The 18,417-nt window shown below is 43.8% G+C and overlaps 1 protein-coding gene across 1 annotated transcript in view; it reads right to left on the minus strand.

Annotated features, from left to right (window-relative positions):
• The window catches only part of chd6 (chromodomain helicase DNA binding protein 6), a gene marked incomplete at its 3' end in the record, with an annotated part of 85,219 nt that overhangs the window by 40,546 nt on the left and 26,256 nt on the right, over nucleotides 1-18,417 (minus strand). Inside the window, 16 exon segments of the mRNA XM_080727999.1 lie at nucleotides 507-596; nucleotides 1,651-1,813; nucleotides 2,085-2,203; nucleotides 4,416-4,496; nucleotides 5,950-6,152; nucleotides 6,932-7,042; nucleotides 8,520-8,699; nucleotides 8,781-8,945; nucleotides 9,867-10,062; nucleotides 11,352-11,562; nucleotides 12,107-12,263; nucleotides 12,812-12,910; nucleotides 15,859-16,002; nucleotides 16,189-16,365; nucleotides 16,868-17,019; nucleotides 17,806-17,897. Coding sequence (XP_080584125.1) covers nucleotides 507-596; nucleotides 1,651-1,813; nucleotides 2,085-2,203; nucleotides 4,416-4,496; nucleotides 5,950-6,152; nucleotides 6,932-7,042; nucleotides 8,520-8,699; nucleotides 8,781-8,945; nucleotides 9,867-10,062; nucleotides 11,352-11,562; nucleotides 12,107-12,263; nucleotides 12,812-12,910; nucleotides 15,859-16,002; nucleotides 16,189-16,365; nucleotides 16,868-17,019; nucleotides 17,806-17,897 — 2,340 coding nt within the window.

Consider the following 18,417-nt stretch of genomic DNA (forward strand, 5'->3'; position numbering starts at 1 on the left):
CCATGTAGTCGATGTCTGGTAGAGACACTTCAACCTTACTGTAAATATAAACATATACCATAACCCTATTAATACAATATCTATGCTGTCAGACCGAGGGAAAACAAAATTGGAAAATGAGGAGGTTAGGAGGTTTTGACCAAAAGGCTTTTTACTACTTTTCATTGGTTCAATATTATTTTAACCAACACACAGACGTAAAGGGTGTTCAATAGCACATATTTATGAATCGGGTGGCCAATCGGGTGGAGTTAGCTGGTAGTTAGGACGTTTTGTCCCAAGCACTTTTTACTACTTTCCATTGGTTCATTCTTTTTTGAAGCAACACTCAGATGTAAAGGGTGTTCAATAGCCCTGATTTATGCCAACAAATCAAAAACCTCAAAAATGTAGGTTTTGGCCAGACAGTCACAGTGATGATAATATACATAACATATACATAACCCTATTAAATATAATATAATATAATATAATATAATATAATATAATATAATATAATATATAACCTGTATGGAAGTCCTTCTACAGCCTGGTTAGCAGCCTCTCCCAACACCTCCACCTTCAGATAGTACAACATCCTCACCCTCAACAACACCCTGGGGGGGGGGGGGGGGGGGGGGGGGAGAGAGAGAGAGAGAGAGGGAGAGAGAGAGAGAGAGAGAGAGATAGAGAGAGAGAGAGGAGAGAGAGAGAGAGAGAGAGAGAGAGAGAGAGAGAGAGAGAGAGAGAGAATGTAATATGCTTTAATCGCTATAAAACAATTAAAGTATGATCGCCGATCAAACTTCTTTTTTTTTTGTACACTAGATTCCCCACTATCCGTTGGATACGGATGTCCAGAACAGGAAACAGGGGGCGGGACAACGGCTCCCTGTATCCTGTCCCCGAAAGCATTGCTTCCTTGTTTACGCCAAGGATTTTTTAGAAGGAAGAGACACCAACGTAATGTTCGCTATCTCGCCATTCCAACCGGCAGATTCGTTGCACCATGGGTGCCAAACTGCAGCCGGAAGTTCAGTAGAATGCACTGGAGTCAGTGGAAGACTGTGGAGCAGCCTGGGACCAGCTCATGAATAAACACTATTTCTCAACAATTGAGAGCTTTATAACATACTCAGCTCAGGAAAATAAAAGAAGGCATGTCATACATTTGTTTCTGCTGTGTTGATTTTTGATGTGTGCACTGTGTCATTTTATAGCGGTATCTAAAGAGCACAAAGTTTGTTTCTAAACGTGCCAAGTATCGCGAGACTGTCCACGTTTCCTGTCTGGCAACCGAATCCTGCGATACTTCCGAGGCAGAAACTATTATTAACTGTTACTTGTTGCAGTGTTGTTTCAGGTGCTTCTTGTAGGAGTGGTCTTGTAGAACCACCTCAGTGTTGGGTTAGGGTGTTAGGTCTTAGGTTTAGTGTTAGGTCTTAGGTTTAGGGTTAGGTCTTAGGGACAGTAGGGGTAGAATAGGGTTGGTAATAGTAATAAGTTAAAATTAGTTACTTGTTGCAGTATTGTTTCAGGTGCTTCTCGTAGGAGTGGTCTTGTAGAACAACCTCGGGGTTAGGGTGTTAGGTCTTAGGGTTAGGGTTAGGTCTTAGGGATAGACTAGGGGTAGAATAGGGTTGGTAATAGTAGTAAGTTAATAATAGTTACTTGTTGCAGTGTTGTTTCAGATGCTTCTTGTAGGAATCGTCTTGTAGAACCACCTCGGGGTTGCAGTGCACCAGCCAATCAGCACTCTTCACCTCTGGAACGTTCGGCTGGTTCTTCTTCTGGTTCTTACCCTTCCTGCCCCGCGGAACCGGAGCCGAAAGACCTGGGGGGAGGAGAGGAGAGGAGAGGAGAGGAGAGGAGAGGAGAGGAGAGGAGAGGAGAGGAGTAATGTAAGTCAATGGCAGAATGCTAACCAGAGTGGTTGTTAGCTCCAGTGCTAACGCTGTAATGTAAGTGAATGGCAGAAAGCTAACCAGAGTGGGTGTTAGCTGCAGTGCTAACGCTGTAATGTAAGTGAATGGCAGAAAGCTAACCAGAGTGGTTGTTAGCTGCAGTGCTAACGCTGTAGTGTAAGTGAATGGCAGAATGCTAACCAGAGTGGTTGAGTAGGGTGGTGTCCTGGCCCTCCTTGCTGGGGGTGATCAGATCCCAGATGAAACTCTTGATTTTGTCGTCGCCTTTGTAGTGTCGGAGACAGTAGACCAGCAGAGCCCTGGAGACACACAGTTAACACAATGTTAATGATAATACTAATAATTATACTAATACTATAATACTAATACTACTAAACGTTGTAGTGTTTCAGACAGTAGACCAGAAGAGCCCTCCACATACACAGTTAACACAATGTTAATGATAATAATTCCCATTGATTCCCTATTGGTTTCCACTCCCATTGGTTCCCTATTGATTCCCTATCCCATTGATTCCCTGTTGATTCCCACTCCCATTGATTCCCATTCCCATTGATTCCATCAATTTCCAATGGCAGGGGAGAAGTTTATCTAGTGAAGTTTATCCAGTGAAAATAAGGTTTCCCCAGAACTACAGTGTGTTGCCCTTGTTGTTTGTCAGTTCTCATTTATTTATAGCCTATTTATGTTCTGTTCTTTTGTGTTTAGACCATTATTTTGTTATGTGTTGTTTGTTTGTTTTGTTAGTTTCGCTCCGAGCCAGGCCTTACTACAGGGGTTGACACTAAGGTCTCAGAGGCACTTGCCAGTTGGGCAAGTACAGGTCATGTTCTACTTGCCCAAAAGTCATGCCCACTTGCCCGAAAAGTAAATTGTGCATTATAAAATGATAGGTAGAATTTGAATTATGGTTCAATTTAACGCTTATTTTGTTTTACTTTCTGGGGCTGTGCGATAAAAACTGTCATACCAAATTTTGTATCCAAATTCCTAAATAGCTATGATTGAATATGTTCAATCACACCCATTTTATATTTTTAAGTGTAGCAACTAGTGATGCGCGGATAGGCTTCTGAAGTCATCCGAATCCATCCGCGCAAATTCATTATCCGCCCATTATCCAACCGCATTAATTATATCATCCAATTTATAAATCCGCACCATCCTCATCCGCAACTTCAAAAGTATTATTATTATTATTACCCTTATTATTAGGCTAATATTATTTTCTGGTAGGCTATTCCCTGTTAGTTTTCTTAGTTGTGCGATCACAGAAATGCATTGATCTAGCCTACGGAATGTCTCCGTTCGTCTTTTTTTCTTTCTTTTTTTTTTTTTGGAGTCGGTGCTGTGCGTCGATGCAGACCAACCAGACATGCAGGCAGACAGAGTCAGACACACAAGAGAAAGAGAGAGCGAGGGAGAGAGCGAAAGCGAGAGGAACAAACACAACTTAGTGGGAAGTTTAACTTACCTACTGTACAGTACTTTACAATATGGACTATGGAGAGATTCACTTTTAAGCGCAGCGCAACAAGAGGTAATGATGAGTGCGACGATGCATGCCGTGATGCCGTTTAAGTGGACACAGCTGTTTAGTTTTATCGTGGACTGCACATTGCCTCATGAAAAATGGTGGTTACTTTACAAAGTATACAAAATAACACACACTAACACAGACACAAGCATACCTAGATTTCGCTTTTTATTGATAGATATATTAGGCCATAATTTATTTCCTGCATTATTTCATCCGCGGATATCCGAAATTAATTAATAATTATATTTGATTGATCCAAATCCGACTGCACCGCGGATCACCGCGGTCCACCGCGGCTAAAACCGCTATCCGCGCATCTCTAGTAGCAACAGTGAAAACAGCACATTATAGGTAAGCAGTGCTCTATTCCACAGATCAGAAGTCAGGTTGTGTCCCCTCTCAAACAAGCACTTGCCCCGTCGGGCAACCTGAAAGCAAACTCCACCTGCCCGAAGGTTTTATTTACCTGCCGAGGGCAGGTGGGCAAGCCTTAGTGTCAATGCCTGTTACTAGTCTCCTAACATCTAGTTATCAGTATAGCATAGAAAAAGTATTTCATACATTTTTCTACTGCTTTTATTGTTAACGAAAGGAGAAACACTTTGTAAACATCACTATTTTACCTTGCCTTTTGTAAATAAATGAACCCATCTATTTTTTTAAAAACTGGTGTAATAGTGAATATGTCACGGTCCATCTGCCCATAGAGTTTGCGGGCTGTAACATATTTACATAAATTGAGTAGTAAATGACAAATAGAGGGTAAAGATCACCTGCAGATCACCTCCATGTTTCGTTCTGTCAGTAGTTAATGTGTATGATACAGTAGTTAACACATGTGACAGTCATATGTGTGTATGATACAGTAGTTAAAACATATAACAGTCATATGTGTGTTAATACATATGACAGTCATATGTGTGAATAATACAGTAAAGTAATACAACATAGTATAATACAGTAATGATCACCTGCAGACCACCTCCATGTCTCGTTCTGTCAGGTGCCATTTAAAACGACCCAGATTCATTATGTCCTTCCAGCGACCCCACCTGGAGGGAGAGAGAGAGAGAGAGAGAGAGAGAGAGAGAGACATTAACACTGCTTCTACAGATTTTGCCCTAAAATCACAAAAAGCGGTACACAGTATCTCTAAAGTCATGTCATCAACATGGATCTGTCCCATGTCCCATATTCCCTCCTGATTGGCTACCATTGCCTTCTAAAGTTTGTGTATGTGACCTTAGTAGTAGTAGTAGTTTATTTTGGTCTTTTGTGATAGATTAAAAACAATACAGTTCTTTGTTTCCCTTTCATAGGGGGAAAAACTAAAAAAAGAAAATCAGACCAAAAAAGGTATAAGCTGAAGCCTGAGCTTATTATGCTTACCCTTTAAAAGTGTAAATAAACGTCATATTAGAAAGAATATATAAAAAAAACACATATATTGACATAAAAAAACGGACGTGACGGTTGCTTATCTCCCGATTAGGGAGTCTTACTGGTAGTAGTAGTTTAAACAGCCTTTTTCCACCTCTGAAACATTGCCCGCCTCCATCCCACACCATCCCAAACTGCTGCAGAAACACTCATCCATGCCTTCATCACATCCAGACTCCACTACTGCAACAGCCTCCTCTACGGTGCCTCCAAAGTTCTCAAGAAACTGCAATATGTGCAAAACTCTGCTGCTCCTCACCAAACCCCATCAAGAGACCAGTAAAATACAGAATCGACTTCAAAATACTGATCACCACCTACAAAGCCCTCAACAACCTGGCTCCTTGCTATCTCTCTGACCTCGTCAAAACCCTGTGTTCCCTCCCGCCCCTCAGGTCTGGCAATGCCATCCTCCTGGAATTCACCCATAAAGCAAAAAAAAAATGCACCTGGGGCGACAGAGCTTTTTCAGTTGCAGCCCCCACCCTTTGGAACCCACTCCCTCCACACATAAAAGCCGCCCCCACCCTTGCCGTGTTCAAAGCCTCCCTCAAAACCCACCTCTTTAGACTTGCTTTACCTTCCGAACTTTACTATCCCTCTCAGTAATTAAAAATGTGTTCTGCGTCCTTTTTTAGCCTTTTAGCATTTGAAGTATTTTCTAAAAGTTTTTTAATTGTATTTTGTTTTGTAAAGCGACTTTGAGTACCTAAAAAAGCGTTAAATAAGTTTGATGTATTATTATAATAATTATTATCAATATTATAGTAACAATATTACCCATAGATGAGCAGGTTTTTGTCCACTCTAGAGCACTCAGCTCTCAGGTATCTATTATTAATAGTAGTAATAGTAGTAGTAGTATTAATATAGTATTAATTGTAGAAGTAACAGTCGTAGTATTAGTATTAATAGTAGTAGTAACAATATTACCCATATATCAGCAGGTTCTTCTCCACTCTAAAGCACTCAGCTCTCAGATATCTAGTAGTAGTAGTAGTAGTAGTAGTAGTAGTAGTAGTAATAGTATTATAGTATTAATAGTAGTAGTAGTAACAGTATTACCCATATATCAGCAGGTTCTTCTCCACTCTAAAGCATTCAGCTCTCAGGTATCGTCTAGCTCGTTCTCCCAGTCGTCTGGTCCTACACGGCCTCTCCTCTGAGTCACTGTCCAGTTCACTGAACTCCATCAGCTCATCGTCTTCAAACGAGTTGTAGTGACGAGTCTGCTTACGAACCCGGGGCGTGTCGATCACCAGAGACTCCTGGGAGAGACAGAGACAGAGAGAGAGAGCCCTAAATGGACAATACACTGTGGCAGAATGTACCACTGGGCCGTCCCAGGCCGAGGCCCCAACGTCGGATGGGAGTGGAGCGGCGGCCGCCCCGACGTAAATGTGATCCACAGAGTTTTACTACCAGGGGAAAGTCCTGAACCACTAGGGGGCAGTAAAGCCTGGGTGACGTAGGCCCTGCAGGCCTGCCTGCAGGCAGACCTTCCTGCAGGTAGTCTGGGATCACTTCACTTTTTGAGGTTTGATCCGGTGGGGAGAGGAAACCACTTTACGTCATGTTGTAGTACTCAAAGGACTACAATTTGCCGGAACAATCAAACCGGATTCAGTTTTAACCCAAAATAATTCCCCTGCGCTCAAGGACATACTTTTAGGGCCTACCTAATAAACTCCTTGGTGCGGAGGAGTTTTGCTTTTGAAAAATGTGTTTGGGATATGTATCTTTTATTCCAACTCGTAGCGACTGGCAAGACTACACTAGTCTACTCGAGCATTTTAATAGGGATTGGGGAAACAAATGGAGGGAACCAAAACAAAGCGGCGCCGCTTCTTCGGCTTGTGGTTTCCGCCTAGACCGGATCAAACCGCCCGATGTTAACGATCACCAGGCTTTCCCTCAGAAAGCCTGGTGGGCGAGGTTATCCTGCAGGCTTCTATTCACGACTTCGCCCTTGTTGCCCTGAGGCATTTTACTAGTTTAATATACTTATTGTTAATAAGTTATTATTATTACTTTAAAAACCTCTTACCTTCTCTGACTTGGAGTCAATCTCCAGCTCAGCGATCTTCGCCCATTTCTGCCAGAAGTTTGGATCGTCCAGAGAGATGTCCGTTCTGTTCCCCGACGACACGAAGCTGGCCTGGAGGAAACAGACACACAGACACACTAGCCTCGGAATCCAGGCATTTCATTCAAGAAAGACAAGTCTGGGTAAAGCCCCCAGTAATGTGGTTCAGCCAATCAGGCGAGTCTGTGTGTTTACAAACACGCCCCCCCCCCCCCTCCTATGACAGGCATCAAACAAGTAGTTGTCTTTGATACTTTCATTGAGAGGTGATCACTAATGAACACTTGACACTTTTATGGCCCAATCAATTACCTCAGTGCACAATCCCTTTGAAGCTCAAAGGGAGCAATTAACTCATATAGTGCCAATCCCGCGAAGACTCGTGAAAAGTACTCGAGTACCCGGAGTGCCAATCCCGAGTATACTCGTGAAAAGTAATATATTACTGTAACGGCGGATACATTACCGAGTACAATGGCCGGAGGTCCGGAGACGAAATCCGTCGCTGATTTCGCATCATCACAGCTCCACGAGCACAAAATAGTCCCATCCATAACATTGAGGTGGACGGCCGATCTCATCTTTAATGTCCATTATCTCAAAACTACACTTTAGAAGCGAGGATGGAGGCAGATGCTCGCTTATGTTACACATGTATAAAAGCTCCGGTCCGCCATTACACAACTCCACGTGGACAAGGATCGGTTCCGGCGCAGGACGCGATGACGTCAGACCGGAAGTGTTTGCGCTGTGGACTTCTGGCCTTCAAAATAAGATAACGGGGGTGATGCCAACCTGAGACTGGCATCGTGGACTTTATAATCCGTTAATTTCATGGGCACTAAATGAGTTAAGAGCTCTGGCCAGCTCCTGAAAAAAACTTAGATGGTGAACAAATGCTATTGGCTGCTGAGATTCAGCGGCTCGTATCCCCACCCTTCTGGGTCAGAGAACGTATGCCCCACTCTATCCTGATTGGATACCAAAACTGAAACATTAAATCCATTTTACTGATCTGTTTTTCCATCGCTCCTTTTTTTTTCTTAGGGTACTGTTATTCCATCCATTAACAAGTGGTAGAGGCAAAAAACAACCCCATCTAATCTGTTATGATGATATTTGAATTTGATAAAGAGGAACATCATTATGGGACAAAGTGTAGTTGATACTAAAGTCAACATAGAGGGTTTGAAGTGGTTTAAGGCAGTGCTTCTCAAAGTGGGGTCCGGAGTCATTGGGGGTTACCAGGGGGTCCCCAGCTAAATTAGTTTACAAAGCTTAATCATTTGTAACCCCCTTTTCTTTTTCTTTTTAATAAATTAAGAGTAGACAATTATCTACAAGGATGAGACACTCTCTTTTTGTGAATGGGTTAAGGAGATCAACTTAGCGAAGGAGGATCCCTTGCCCTCTGATTGGTTCTCACCTTAGCGAAGGAGGATCCCTTGCCCTCTGATTGGTTCTCACCTTAGCGAAGGTGGATCCCTTGCCCTCTGATTGGTTCTCACCTTAGCGAAGGTGGATCCCTTGCCCTCTGATTGGTTCTCACCTTAGCAAAGGTGGATCCCTTGCCCTCTGATTGGATGGTGATGGTCTGGGTTCGTCTCTGGAGGATCTGGTCGATGTCCTCCTCACAGAACTTTGATCCTTCGTCTTCCTCGTCCATCAGAGCTCCGTACGCTCCCTTCCTTAAGAGGTCCTCCACTTCTAGCTTACTGAGCTGCGTTACCTGCATGTACACACACACACACATTATATTACCTGAACCACCTGCATGTACACACACACACATTATATTACCTGAACTCACCCCGTTCAAAGAACCCTTGCGGTTGATGTCTTGTAGAACAGCTTTATCCAGGCCCAGTTTCAGTGAAGCCTTGTCAAACATCTCTCTCTCGTAGGAGTTCCTGGTGATCAGACGGTAAACCTTCACCGCTTTGCTCTGGCCAATCCTGTGGCAGCGAGCCTGGGCCTGTGGGACGGACGGACGGACGGACGGACGGACGGACACACACACACACACACACACACACACACACACACACACACACACACACACACACACACACACACACACACACACACGTGATCAATCAATAATTGCTTTATGTACATGAAATCATGGGGAGAAGTACAACAGTAGTTCTGTATTTGTTGTTTTAGTTTTCTCTTTCCATTTGACATGTTTCATCTTCTCTCTGTTTTTGTAAAAGGGTAGGCATAAGCTATGGCTTCAGCCTACACCTTTTTGGTCAAACATGTGGTTTATTTTTCTTTAAGACTATTTTTCTTTGTATTTACCATGAAATATTTGTAAGATACCACAAAAACAGACTGACTGAAATAAACTAAACTAACACTAAACTAACTGCCCAGGCCTCCAGCTCTGGTACAGGGTTAGGTTAGGGGTTAAAGTTATGGGGTAGGGGTTAGGGGGTAGGGCAGGGTTCCCCAATAGGCGGCCCGCGGGCCATTTCCGGCCCGCGGGGGGCTACTGTCTGGCCCCCACCAACCCCAGTAATAATGGTGGTATAAGAGCAGCAACAACACTAGTATATCGTCGTTGTCGGGTGGAAATCTCGTATCTCCAAATTTGTATGTTTTTTCGCAAATCATACAAGGCAGTCGCACAAAAGTAGTGAAAACAGCATATCTACAAGCACACAGCGCCTCGTTGTGTGCTTGTAGAACGGTTTTGGACATACAAGATTTTCACCCGACAACGACGATATCTGAACTGTCGCTGGAGTAGCGGGAACGTCACCGTCGCCCCCTGCAATGTTGTGGCCCTCGGCTTGGTACCCAAGACATAATTCGGCCCTTGGGGAAAACTAATTGGGGAACCCTGGGTTAGGGTGTAGGTAGGATAGGGGGTAGTATATAGTAGTATTACCTGTAGGTCATTCTGAGGGTTCCAGTCAGAATCAAAGATAATGCAGGTGTCCGCAGCAGTCAGGTTTATCCCCAGACCTCCAGCTCTGGTACACAGCAGGAAGACGAAGCGGTCTGAGTCGGGTTTACAGAAACGGTCGATGGCCGCCTGACGCAGGTTCCCACGGACACGGCCGTCGATGCGCTCGTATGTGTAGCTGGAAGAATTACATTTTTTTTTTTAAAGATTTGTTTTGTGGGCTTTTTTATGCCTTTATTCGATAGGACAGTAGACTGACAGGAAATGAGGAGAGAGATGGGGAATGACATGTGGCAAAGGTCGTCCGGATCGGGAATCGAACCGGCGACGCCAGCAGGCATCATAGCCTAGTATGTGGTATGCGCCTTGACCACCAGGCCAGCGGGCGCCCCGGAAGAATGACAATTAATTACAACTAGAAGCACTGTTCCTACGAAACAGGGTGGGCTCGCTCGTAAAGAAATAATAAAAAAAAATAACTAAAATAAAAACTCTTAATAAAATAAATTGTTTGTTTTTCCTTCATTTCTTATGTTTACCAACGTGACCATATTCTGCAGCGTGCAAACTGTCATGTGAAGCTCAACCAATACTCCAGCTAACACCACTCCCAGATGTTTTTCCACCAATTGCGCCTCATTGGCTAAGGGGCCTGCCTTTGTACTGTCTGTGGTGAAACTTGGTAAATAAATAATGAAGATAACATAGTGTTCTCGCCTTTCAGGCGAGCCCACAACTAGAACTGCACTCGGTCGAGGTGCCAACTTGCGCCTCACGCTCAAGCAGGCCACACATGGCCTACTTGTGCGCAAGCAGAGCGCGCCACGAGGTGTGCGCTGCTTCGCCCGTTAATGAAGACGAGTCATCCGCAAACAGAAACAGGTTCTCATCTGGCCATATATGGATTCTGTTAGTGTGGTTCTCCCAACAGGGCATCATCTGGGATACAATCCCTTTTATGCCCATATATGGAGATCCCTAACAGAATCTCTGTGTGATGTCACCTGTTTATGCCCATATATGGAGATCCCTGCTCTGAGTATCTGACATCACTGTGATGTCACAGTGATGTGTCAGGGGAACCATGTCAGGCGTTAGCCCGTCCGGACAGACACGGTCGTGATAGTAAACTACGACTCTGTATCAGATAGTCTTCCAGTATATCCAAACACCTAACCATCTGGGAGAACACCAGACATATATAAGATATACAGTATATATATATAATAATAAACATCTTACCATCTCTGTATCAGATAGTCGTATATATAAATATAAAATATTCACCGTCTCTGTATCAGATAGTCGTAGATATAAATATAAAATAATCACCCTCTCTGTATCAGATAGTCGTATATATAAATATAAAATAATCATCGTCTCTGTATCAGATAGTGGTATATATAAACATAAAATAATCACCGTCTCTGTATCAGATAGTGGTATATATAAACATAAAATAATCACCGTCTCTGTATCAGATAGTCCTCCAGTATGTCCAGACAGCGGACCATCTGAGAGAAGACCAGGACTTTGTGTCCTCCTGACAGCAGCTTGGGCAGCAGCTTGTCGATGAGCACCAGCTTCCCTGCAGCCTGGATCATCGCCTGGAGACCGAAGTCTGGCGCCTCGGGACTGTGACTCTTCCTGAAGCTCTCCAAGATCTTCTCCTCCGCTCCTATTGGATGGAGGGAGAGAGAGAGAGAGAGAGAGAGAGAGAGAGAGAGAGAGAGAGAGAGAGAGATGGATCGTACCAGTAATAAGATAGGGGTATTTGCATATGGATCATACCATTAATAAGATAAGGATGGTTACATGCGTAGCTCCAGGGTAGGGGTGTTTACATATGGATCATAGAAAAAGACATAAAACGCTAGCACACTGTGGGCTCACATGCGAAACAAGTGCTTTTATTGTACCAAATACAGGTCGTGACGTTTCGAGCACACTGCTCTTCTTCAGACGTCTTCTTCAGACTGTGCTTCAGTCTGAAGAAGAGCAGTGTGCTCGAAATGTCACGGCCTGTATTTGGTGCAATAAAAGCACTTGTTTCGCATGTGAGCCCACAGTGTGCTAGCGCTTTGTCTTTTTCTAGTATCTATTCGTCGCTTAGCACCTGCCCAACTTGGGTAATGGATGTGCTTGTCATCCCCCTTTTCATGTATTACATATGGATCATACTAACCAGTAATAAGATAGGGGTGTTTATAAATGGGTCGTACCAGTAATTAAATAGGGGTGGTTACAACACTTGCGTAGCTCCATCATGGTGTTGATCAGGTTGGGCATGTTGTGCTGATTGGCTCCTTTGGACAGGAAGTTGAAGTTCTTCTCCAGGATGGCTCGGTAGTACTTCTTCTGCATGTTGGTCAACTCCACCTGGCGGAGATATAAACATGTTAATGCTGGACCACCCGACCTGGCGGAGATAAAGAGTTTAAAACACAGGGGCGCCCGCTGGCCTAGTGGTCAAGGCGCAAACCACATACTAGGCTATGATGCATGCTGGCGTCGCTGGTTCGATTCCCGATCCGGACGACCTTTGCCACATGTCATTCCCCATATCTCTCCCCATTTCCTGTCAGTCTACTATCCTATCAAATAAAGGCATAAAAAAGCCCAAAAACAAATCTTTAAATACAATAAAATAAAAGAGTTTAAAACACATTCCCTGCCACTAGATGGTGCTGTCCACTAATATATGAGACACCAGTGTGTTCTCTATGCTCTGTAGTCCTTCTTCTGCATGTTTGTCAACTCCACCTGGCAAAGATATAAACACTTTAATGCCGGTCGACCCGACCTGGCGGAGATAAACATGTTGGTCAACCTGACCTGGTGAAGATAAACACCAAAGGACAATATTCTTATTAACCCACACACACGCGTGCACGCACGCACGCACGCACGCACGCACAGCCACCTACCTCTATGATGGTCTCTTCTTTAGGAGCGAGGTTCTTCTCAACATCGTCCTTCAGTCTCCTCAACATCATGGGCTTCAGGATGGCCTGCAGCTTCTTTACCTGGAATTAGATTACATTACATTATTACTTTATTACATTACATCACATTATTACACGGCTTGGTTGAAGGCTTGATTCTGATTGGTCAATCGCTGAAATCAGCGGTGTGTTATTTCTTGATAACAGACCACTGTCTAATCAAAGGCTCAGAACACCTGCTGCACTCAGGCTGCACTGTGTGAACTTTATGCTGTAACCAACATGTCAGCCATGTAAACAAACACACAGCGTCATTTAGAACTAAAACATTGCTATCAAGAATGTTTTTTAAAACATTTGAGGCGAGAAATAGACGACGCAGTATCAGAAAATGGATTCTATTTGATCAGCACTTCCTTGTTTTCCAAGGCGAAATGCTTGCACTAGGAGCATTCTCACCCTTAAAGACACAAAAGAAGTGTAGACCTACATAGCATGTAGGCTACACAAGTCCCAACAGACATAAACATACAATTACACACCCCAATCCCATACCATACATACAGTGAAACAGTGTCAGGGTTCCTGCACCATTTTAAAAGTAAAATTTAAGACTTTTTAAGACCTTTTTAAGACCTCAACAAATGTAATTTAAGACCCAAATCGCCCTCCCGGGCGGTTCGCCCTACCTCACGCTCACCGCGCTGACGGTGGAGATGACGGAGGCGCGTCGTCTCAGGCGACCTTGATCCACGTGAGACACTGCCGAGCGAGCTAAAGCAAGCGAGTAGCCATGCCGAGCGTTGCGAAGGTCGCATGAGCCGACTCAGCGCAGTCCGAGTTATGTCACGATAGGGACAGAATAGTAAATAATTTCACCCCCGATTATCTTTACGCTGGATAGACACCCAGGGCGAACGGCTGGGAGGGAGAACAACAACTTGGGGATCGTGTGTGTATTCGGACAGCAGGTGGGTCAGCAGACCACCGTGGCCTGTCACCATTATTCAGAATTGGAGATGCACTGCACAATATTGTCTTTTGAACCCATAAACCCAGCTTCTGCAGTGAATTACAACTACAAGATGCTGTATTTACTGACTCATACATACAAGCAGCAAAATGTTGGGAAAAAATAAAATAAAATATTAATATACAATAAAAATATAATAAAGCCTATGATATACAGATCCAAATAGCCAAGTTAGGGACTTGTCTTAGAAGACAAGGCATATATCACAGCTGAGAATGCCACCCCTCAATGTTAATCTCAGACAGTCTGAGATCACTAGTCCTCCCCCAGAACGGACCCCCAGATCCCCTGCTTAAGGGTGTGGGCAGTGCATGTAATCATAGTGAGATATCCACTTAAGTAGTGAATATTAGTAGGCCTATACATATGGGTCTTACATTGCTTCAGTTATAAAATCAAATTCTATACACCTACTTCTGGCGTTTTAATTGCTGAAATTGTACCCATCCTTTTCCAGTGCAAGTACAGCAAGTGTAATAAAATTATCAAAATCAGAGTTCCATATGCCCCCCCAAAAATCTCCTGAATTCTGACTGTCTAATGTTGGCAACCCTGGTCAATGAGTAAAATTATTATATTACTGAGTGAACGGGACTCAAGTCAGGAGAGGGTGTATTGATGAGCGGTGTATTGATGAGCGTGTACCGTGTAGAACGTAAAAACGCTCGGTACAACAGCTGTTGTAAATCACAGATGATTGGTGGATTCTCCTCTTTGAAAACGGGCTGACTAATGACTTTATGACTGTCAGCTAGTGATGGGCAATCCCGTTCATTTCAGTGATCGGATCATTTCGTTCACGTTCATGGTAATGATCCGTTCAAAAGATTTGTTCAAATGATTCGTTCATAGTGCGATCGTCCCGTGAAAAACACGTCGCGAGTACAGCCTGCCCTCGCATCATGTCTGCTGGCCGGGGCTTTTAGGGGGAGGGGCGGGGGTGTGAACGAAAGTGTGAACGACCCATTTCAGGGATTTGAACGAATCGTTCACGAGTCATGCTAATGATTCGAATCTTATGAACGAATCACTCATGAACGACACATCACTACTGTCAGCTTCATTCTGTCTCACAGGCAGAAGAAGGAACGGGACAATATAGCCTTAGCATGTAGCTAGGCTAGCGAATTCCTCATGGTTGAGGAAAATCAACAAACATCGATTATGTCACATCCCCGCATCAACGCAGAATCGCGCACGGCCGCATCGCAAATTGTCTTAATCTAAAACTTTTTAAGAAGTCCACTCCACAGCCCACAACCAGAACTCCACTACACGCCAAGTGTGTTTACTTGTATGCTCTCATCTGTGCTCATTCACAGTGTCATGTGAGAGCGCTACGCTACATAACAGGGAGGGCAGTTGATGTGACGGTAGGCTAGGGAAAGGAGCGCTTGTTTTGTTAAAAAACTAAACTACCCTCTTCCGCATCCACATACATCACCACAGTACTGACACAACGGGCGGAGCCGAGAACAACACGCAAGCTCCTCTTCCCACTGACTGCTGCTCGCTTCAGCCTGTTAGCGGTCTCTCATCGTCTAATATTAATAAATCAAATGAACTAATCAAATGAATACGTACAAATGTTTATGGCTTAATTGTCCCATGAGCCTTAAAAACATCATCTTCAAATGTAATACCTACGGTCAGATTTGGTCAAATTTAAGACTTTTTAAGACCTTAAATTCACGATTCTTTATTTAAGACAATTTAAGACTTTTTAAGGACCCGCGGGAACCCTGAGTGTACAGCTTCAAAGTGCGTGCAGTGCCTACAGTATGTTTGAAACCTGACTGCCTGGGCAGAAAGACTATTGGTGAAACGGATGGTGGGTGATTTTTTGGATGGGAGAAGTTTGAACAGAGTATGGCTGCTGTCGTTAATGATGTTCAGAGATTTATTTTCTTACAGCGTGGTATAGATTGTATGGAGATATGGCAGTTAAGTTCATGTGTGCGTGCGCGTGTGCGTGTGCGTGCGTGCGTGAGCGTACCTGCTCCTCTGTCTTCAGGTCTCCAAACTCCTCCAGGAAGTTCCTCTCTGAAGGAAACTGAAGAGGTTCCAGGAAGTTCAACAAACTGAACAATTCTTCCACTGAGTTCTGGAGAGGGGTTCCTGTTAACAGCACCTTATGTTCCTGTAAGACATTAATATATACTGTATTAATGACTCTTACTGAACAATTCTTCTACGAGTTCTTGTTCTTTTTTTACACTTTTTGACGATTTTTAGACACTTTTTAGGAGCTTAAAAAAAAGCTGATCTACACGAAAAAAAGTGGCAAAAAAAGTGTATAAAAAGCGTCAAAAAAAGCATATCTCACCAGGTTCATGATTTTGAGTCCCTCCAGGAGTTTACAGTTCCTGTTCTTGAGGCGGTGAGCCTCATCGATGACCACACAGCGCCAGTGGAGCTTCTTCAGCTCTGGACAGTCGGCCATAATCATCTCAAAGGTGGTGATGACGCCATGGAACTTTAATATACCCGGGATAGAGAGACCCTGAGAGACAATGAGAGAGAGAGAGAGAGAGAGAGAGAGAGAGAGAGAGAGAGAGAGAGAGAGAGAGAGAGAAGAGAGAGCTTTACCTTTAAAAGCACCTTTATTAACACTTTTAGTGCCCATCTCGGGAAATATACAGTATAACATGTTATATATTACCAGTAAGATGGTAGGTCGCATACACAAACTTTAGAAGGCAATGGTAGCCAATCAGGAGGGAATATAGGAAATTGGACAGATCCATGTTGATGACATGACTTTAGAGATACTGTGTACCGCTTTGGGTGATTTTAGTGACACATGTCTGTTTGGAACATCTGGCACGCACGCACGCGCGCACGCACACACACACACACACACACACACACAAACACACACACACACACGCACACACGCACACACGCACACACAAACACGCACACACGCACACACGCACACGCACACACACACACACACACACACACACGCACACACACACACACACACACACACACACACACACCTGTGTGTCTCTATGGAACATCTCGTACTGATGGATCATCTGCCTGCTGATCATGGATCCGTGGTAAACGATGACGTTCAGACACGTCCAGGTCCTGAACTCTCTCTCCCAGTTGGTGATGGTGGAGAGAGGAGCGATGATCAGGAAGGGGCCTGGATAGATAGATAGATATCTTTATTATCTAGATATATAGATACTGTAGATAGATACCTACCTATTATCCCAAGGGGGAAATTCAGTTGCCCAGAGGCAGCACAGCTGTTTGAGGTTACAAAGTTACAGGGAAGTATGAAAAAGAAAAAAAAGGAATGTTTTGTACAGCGTAACAAAAAAAAGAAAAAAAAAATAGGAAGGAAGAAGAATCAACAATACAGAGCTAAAGTGTTCAGAAATAGTAATAATATTTAAGTAGCCTATTAACTATAATGGTTTGCAATTTGATAGCGCTTTTCTAAGCAAGTTGCGAACTCAAGGCGCTTTACAATGGTCCATTCATTCATACAATGGGAACTACATATCAATGCAGTGCCAACAAAGATATACACATACAGTATACTGTATATCGTCGCTGTCGGGTGAAAAACGATTTAAACTAGCGAAAACAGCCGATCTACAAGCACACAACGCCTCGCACCACGAGGCGTTGTGTGCTTGTAGATCTGCTGTTTTCACTACTTTTGTGAGACGGCCTTGTATGATGAAGCAGGGCTTTACTTTGCGAAAGAACGTACACAATTGAAACTTGGAGATACAAGGTTTCCACCCGACAACGAAGATATACACAAGTGTCTCACCGTTAAGTCAAGGCATGCAATAATATTTAAAATACTAAGCTACTTTAAAGTGCAGAGCCAAACAAAAAGCAGACAAGTGCTCCCAGCAAAAACAAAACGCACAGGAATCAATCCTCAGGTAGGAGATAACGTCCACATACTGACCTCTGATGCCCAGCCTATACATCTCATAGAGGAACGCTATGGACTGGATGGTCTTACCAAGACCCATCTCATCAGCTAGGATGCAGTTCTTCCTGAGGAGGGGAGAGGAGGGGAGGAGAGGAGAGGAGAGGAGAGGAGAGGAGATTAGAGGAGAGGAGGGGAGGGGAGAGGAGAGGAGAGGAGAGGAGAGGAGAGGAGAGGAGAGGAGAGGAGAGGAGAGGAGAGGAGAGGTCCATATATGGGCACATCCGTTTTACATCGCACTGACATCACACTGACACACATGGACTTGGTATAGTACTCAAGTAAATGTACTTTTAGTTACTTTACACCACTGCTGCTGCTGCGAGCTGCCTGTCTGCGGGGGAACGGTGAACGCGTGATGGGTTGTGTGAGCCAGGCAGCCCCAAACATTGCACACAACAGATCACTTCATTCAATTTGGCGAATTTTATACGCTTATTCGCATCGCACTTTGGTGTGTATGGGAAAAGGCGTTCATTCCTTCTAACTGATATTTTATTATTATTATTATTGGCATTATTGGTAGTAGTAGTAGTAATAGTAGTAGTAGAAGTGGTAGTAATAGTTAGGGTTAGTTAATATAATATA

This window comes from Nannobrachium achirus (assembly GCF_963921795.1).
Source record: "Nannobrachium achirus genome assembly, chromosome: 6".
NCBI classification, from domain to species: Eukaryota; Metazoa; Chordata; class Actinopteri; order Myctophiformes; family Myctophidae; genus Nannobrachium; species Nannobrachium achirus.